This window comes from Salvia splendens, chromosome 9 (genome assembly GCF_004379255.2).
Source record: "Salvia splendens isolate huo1 chromosome 9, SspV2, whole genome shotgun sequence".
Classification (NCBI taxonomy): Eukaryota; Viridiplantae; Streptophyta; class Magnoliopsida; order Lamiales; family Lamiaceae; genus Salvia; species Salvia splendens.
Window position 1 is genome coordinate 11,928,739 of NC_056040.1, and position 6,078 is coordinate 11,934,816.

Consider the following 6,078-nt stretch of genomic DNA (forward strand, 5'->3'; position numbering starts at 1 on the left):
CATTTTTATATAATTGTTATTAGTGATGTGACTAGGCTATGGCTGAGCTATTTGCTTGTTTTGATGATATGGCAGAAGGATTTTTATTACTGATGATGTGCCAAAAAGAGATTGTAGCTAGGTTATAGCTGGACTATTCCTACTGTGGATGGCCTTAATCTGTTTTGTTTGCTTATGTTTATTTTGGTATGATTTGAGGGATGGGGACGTAATTGCCGATATTCCTCTCTTTTAGGGCCTTTTAAACAAATACAGTGAAACTAACGGGGCCGAAATGCAATTTCTACTTCCACCCCACGAAATTATACTACACCCATCTTAAAAATCTTCCATTAACCTATATTGAAAAGACATTTTATTTGTTACGTGAAATATATTTATCTGGAAAAATATATTTGTTACTTTAATTATATATCAATTCAATAATTTAGTACTCCTAACAATTTATAAAATTAGTTCCACAAAATTTATTGCTTTTATATCATTGCAAATTATGTTTAAAAAATTTATTGCTTTTATATCGTTGCAAATTATGTTAAAAAACATACGAACCTGCCAAAAACTATTTATACCGTTACAGCTTTTCTATTCACAGTAAGATTATGATTATTCCATTAAGCTCAGATACAATTTTAGAACAGATAAACTACTCCATTGAAGACGATGCTGTCCCGGTCAGCTCAAGAGACTTTCACGGTCACTGGCCGAACTTGAAAGTCCGTCGTCGGGCACGACGAGAAACGGACGGAAGGTCATAACGAGACCGACAAACTCGACCAAGTTTAACATGAAGAAAACTAGGTGAACACCTGCAATGCAACAACATAATTTCATGCCAATTGTCAAATGCTAAAAGTGGATAATTTCAGAGACCGTTTGATGGGCCAAACACACGAATCAAGTAGTGTTTGGAACCCCAGTCGACGAATTTTTACCCGTTAAACTATCTTACACCAGAGCCCCTCCGTTATTCGTTAGTACCTGGTAAGAAGTGTGCATCCAGACGGCCTTGAGCGTAGGAGAGTCTGAAGAAGTTGGAGACACGAAAGTGATGTTATAACGTGTAAATTAAAGACTAAGCATGCGAGGAATCACGCCAACTCTATTGAGGAAATGGTGATGAACAGGAATTATTTGTAGAGAAGATAAAAACTAGAGCTAGATACGAGAACTATTCAGATAAAACTCACAGGGAGCCTCCGGCTGCAGGGCCGATTGCTTTACATAGAGACATGGCTGTCATGGATATGCCATTTGCAGCTCCTCTTCGCTCTTTCGTCTGAAAAAAAGGAGATGTCAGATAGATTTGTATCAGTTTGATTTGTGGTCGTGTCTGAAACTGGAATTTGATAAGCGGAGAACGGGACCAACCACAGCTCTATTTTGAAGAACTAACATGCCCGTCGTGATGGAAATCTGTTTGTGTTCATCGTGAATCAGTGGAAAGACAGAGCAAAGTTGGTTGTAGTGTACTACATTGAAGACAAGGGGAACTCACTGCGAGTATGTTCTTCAGCATCGAAGCACAATTAAGAAGCAATAAGAGAATGAAACCCGATAAATTGGCTAAAAAGGGGTAGGTTGTTAGCAATGGTATAGTAATGACCTGCAAAGAGATAAACGAGCAAGCAAGACATTAGAAGGCCAAAAAAAGATGGATTGGAGACACGAGTTTTAGGGAGGCGTACAGCTCCTATGCGAGAGACCATGACGGGTCCAAGTATCCTCTCGATCCAGGTATATACAGAGAGCTGAAAGATGAGCATACCAACCCCTAAATGATCAAAGAAACATCAAATGAGATACGTCAGAATTCAGTATGTAGTGGATTCATTTACAGGTGGAACCACTTAAACTAGTGGAACAAGGATGTCACCATGATAAGCAGCAAAAAAATCGCTCAATTCAAGACACAGTCATCAAAATGAAAAGACATATGGCAGAGGGGCAACAGAGACTAAGGAGTAACTGTGTACCTGTTATGGAAAGAACTCCACCAACATCTGCGGAGTCAAAATGCAATCCCCCGAGCCTCGTTGAGCTGACGGCCCACAAAGAGAATATCTAGGGAAGATAGAATAAACATGACTGAGTATATGAGCAGCAATAGATGACAGTTTATAGTTGACAAACATTGGTGTTCCAAAAAACATTAACAAAATTATCATAAACTGGTGTTGCTTATTCTTGAGAAATTGTATGTTATCGAAGCCATGAGTCGCCTAGTTAACGATCTACTCAATAATATTGAAGGCTACACGGCGTGGAATGGTTCTATACTAAAAGAATTTGTGTGATATCTACAAGACATATATGCAGTTTTTACAAACAAAATAAGATATATAGAACTGAGCGCATTAGATTATCATTATCATAAAATTTCGTAGAAAGGAAGAGAACACAACCAAGAAAATACCTCACTATAGGCCATATCATGAAGCTGGAAAATGCAGTACACCATAATAGCAGACATCAAGGGCCAATCTCTTAGGAGGCTTTTCTGAGAGACTGTGGGTTTTGGCTCGTAAACTTCTACTTTACATGACTCGAAGGACTCATAAATGTCGTCTTCTTCCATTGCAGCTTTCTGGGCTATGTTTTCTTTATTATGGGCATGAATAGTTTCCTGCAATTATTCATATTTGAGGGGGATGGAGGGCTGTTAGACTGCACAACACAAATGTACTTCAAACATATGGCGTATGAGAGAAACATACGGGAAGCCAGAGGCAGAGGATAGACGCCACCAAAGAAAAGGCTGAGATCACAAGACAAGGTAAAAAGTATGGAAACCTGACATTGATATTGATAACAATGTAGAGTCAAGCTGCGCTTTGAAATAACATAGGCAAAAGTAAATGAATGGGTAAAATTGACTTACCTTCCAAATATGGATTTTTGGGAAAAGATTTGTGGATATTTTTCTGCAGGCTAAAATCATTTATGTCAAAATAATTGATTTGTAAGAGATCCTTTGCATTAGTCTATAGACCTTGAAGATACGACAACACAGAAAAGAGAAATTTGCAATCCAAAACTAAGATGATGTTTGGTGAGCTCGAGACAGATTTTATGTTAAGTAGATACTCATGTTTGTTACTATTATTTACATTACCATATGCAGCATGTCAGTCAAATTCGGAGTTTGGACTACAAATACTCAAAAAAAAAAAGTGCAAACATAACCATTTTATAAGTTTTTCTTTCATGCACCAATTCTGTGATATCTGAAGTTTCTTGGAATGTTGTGCGAGAAATTACCTGTGCAAGAAAACCTCCGACAGCAGGGCCGATGACCAAGCCTATGCCCCAGGATGTGCTAATCTATAATGAGTCCAGTAAAAACAACGAAACAAAGCAACGTATCACATATCAGGATAAAATTGATAAGATCATTCAACGGGTAAAGCAAAAAGAAGAGGGATGAAAAGCCTCACGACTGACATCCCCAAAGCTTGGTGCTCTTTACGACAAATTTCAGAAGCATATGCCTGAGTCAATTGGAAAATCAAAATGAAAAATAATTAAGAATTATTGATTTTAAAGCCAAGAAACATACTTCTGCATTGATGTGCCAGTAAAAAAGGGACGGAAAATATAGTAGTGTATCACTAAGATGGTTTTGGAACTGACATACCCTTAAAGGACCCAGCGTTCCACATAAACTTCCAAGAAGGAACCTTGTAATAATGGCCATCCAAAAGTTTACACTAACACCAAAAAGTGTGTTGAATATAACCCTGAAAAAATATAACCAAGATAAATATACGAGAAAATGTGAAAAGAAGGCATAATAAGGCCAATTGACACAAATATGAATCTGTATTCAAATGAAAAAATATATAATGCGGACACTCACACTATAAATGTGCCAAACACTATGACTGGTTTCCGACCATATTTATCAGCTACAAGCCCCCAGAGAAGAGAAGTCAAAGCTCTCCCAAGCATGAATGACGATCCTTCAAGAAATAACAGCCACGTGCTAAATTTCAACTATGACAATTATCTCATACAGTAAACAACCACACTGAAAAGAGACCAACCGACATATCCAGCATAGTAACTTATGTCTTCCTCCTTGTCTGCAATATGGAGATCTCTTACCTGCAGCAGGTCGGTAAGATAGTGTTTCATTTGCGAGACAACACACAAAAATGATATGAGGGGAACAGAGTGTATGATAATTGATAGTTATACTTGAAATTGTGAAAATTACCATAAAATATAGGAAAGGGAAAAGAGAAGATATTGGCAGAGCTGTAAATGACACCATAAGATAGCATTAAAATTCAGTAAACGAATGTAACATCAACATCGTAAACGTGCATAAACTGTAAAACAGCAGATGAGGAAAAATCAAACTAAACAAATTGGTAAACAAGCTCCTACTATCTGACAAGCCAAAGTTAACTCATGAACTTCACATTATGCTGCTGGCTAAGGCCATCTCCAACCCATCACATCAAATTTTCTGGAGCAAAAGTCGGTGCTTTTGTGAAAAAAAAAATCAACCAAAATGGAAACCCATTTTACACTTAATAAATATGTTGTTCATATTTCACCTTTGCTGTCTTATTTCTTCTAAAGATTGATAACGTTTTTTTGATGTATTCATTTAAATTTTATTAAATTAATACCAAAGGGAACAAACAAATTGGAACGAAGGTAGAAATTGATACTTCACTCAAAAAACTCTGTTAATAATGTTAGTAAAAGATTTGAGGTAACTATTCAAGGAATAATAGCGGTGGTTGGAGTTGGCATTAACACAATGAATCATGTCCCCATCTGACCACGACTAGAAGTAAAACATCACACAAATTGAGTAACACTTGACTTGACTTCCGAAAAAGAGAGAAATTGTTATTTATGATCAACGCCTCAAGCATACTACTATTAATAAAATGAAATAATTAATAAAATATTAAAACCCAATAATTATGGTGTGGACGAACGAACACAAACTCCAGTTAATTTGGTTCACCAAATATAGCATCCACACACGACTTTCTAACCCAAACACGAAGGCAACTCGAGGACTTGTCAATTCGCCATCTAAATTTGCTAACAAACCAGTCAATTCGAGATAAACCCCACAAATCAAAACAATACTGCTCAAGAAAAATCAAAGAGCAAAACTGCGAAATATCGTTCAAAAATTCAATACTCCCCATAACACCAAATCGCAGCAAACCCCTAAAGCAAACAGCCCAGTAATTGTATATAACATCAAAACTACACAAAATCGGCATTGCCACGTATTAATACCTGCGGCGAGAGTGATGACCCAGACCAAAATCAAAAGCTTGAATGGAATTCCTGCATCAGAATCTTTCATGTGTTCAATCTGGCAGGCCGCGCAGGTCTCGTAGTAATCTCGTTTCTGTATCAGCGGTGCTGCTGCATTTGCCGCCATTTCTGCGACGGAGTGAAATTCGATTACATTTTCAGTGGGAAGTAAATCGAGCTGAAGCAGCTTACCTGGCTTTTGTTTGTGTACTAGCTAGAGTGTTTCTCCACCATAGAAAGCGAGATTTGCAGCCAATCAACTTTCTGTACTAAAAATGAGAACGTGCTACACAGACACAGTACCAACACACATTCCTCATTTTGTTATTCATGTATTCTACCTTTTTTTTTTTGGGATACGCTCATACTCCATTATTGTATTGGTACACGTAAGGGCACCCGCAACGCGTGCCGCCGGCGTTCCGCGTTCCATTCCGCCGGAACGGTTTCGCCGCGGAACGCGTTGCGGCGCACCGTTCCGCTCCCATTCCGTTCCCATTCCGTTCCGCGTGCCGACGGCACGGAACGCGGCACGGCTTGTGCCGCCACGCGCTCGGGCGACATGGCGCTCCCCGCTTCGTGCGTGCTTCCCACTCGCCGGCCCGCGAGTGGGACACGTCAGCGATGACGCAATAATTAATTTTTTTTTAAAAATATATTTTTATAATTTTTTTTAAACGGTCATATTACCGTTTTTTTAGCTTTTTTTTAATTTTTTTTATTTTTATTTTCTTATTCTATAAATACACCTAATTTATTACATTTCACACACAACTACACATCTAC

At 38.1% G+C, this 6,078-nt stretch overlaps 1 protein-coding gene across 2 annotated transcripts; it reads right to left on the bottom strand.

Annotated features, from left to right (window-relative positions):
* Window positions 1–496: 496 nt before the first annotated feature.
* On the bottom strand, window positions 497–5,633 carry LOC121747356 (protein ZINC INDUCED FACILITATOR-LIKE 1-like). 2 transcript variants are annotated; one of them, XM_042141393.1, is made up of 18 exons: window positions 5,485–5,633; window positions 5,272–5,421; window positions 4,220–4,260; window positions 4,047–4,107; window positions 3,860–3,962; window positions 3,638–3,740; window positions 3,438–3,491; window positions 3,262–3,324; window positions 2,882–2,931; window positions 2,718–2,793; window positions 2,417–2,626; window positions 1,977–2,064; window positions 1,689–1,774; window positions 1,499–1,606; window positions 1,372–1,416; window positions 1,191–1,279; window positions 982–1,025; window positions 497–809 (listed from the first exon to the last, which is right to left on the bottom strand). In XM_042141393.1, exons 2-18 carry the CDS (start codon window positions 5,417–5,419, stop codon window positions 676–678), a joined length of 1,503 nt encoding a protein of 500 aa, XP_041997327.1. In that variant the 5' UTR covers window positions 5,420–5,421; window positions 5,485–5,633; the 3' UTR covers window positions 497–675. The 2 variants fall into 2 exon arrangements, with proteins under 2 accessions (XP_041997327.1, XP_041997326.1); XM_042141392.1 differs by having other exon boundaries at window positions 670–809; window positions 936–1,025.
* Window positions 5,634–6,078: the final 445 nt, after the last annotated feature.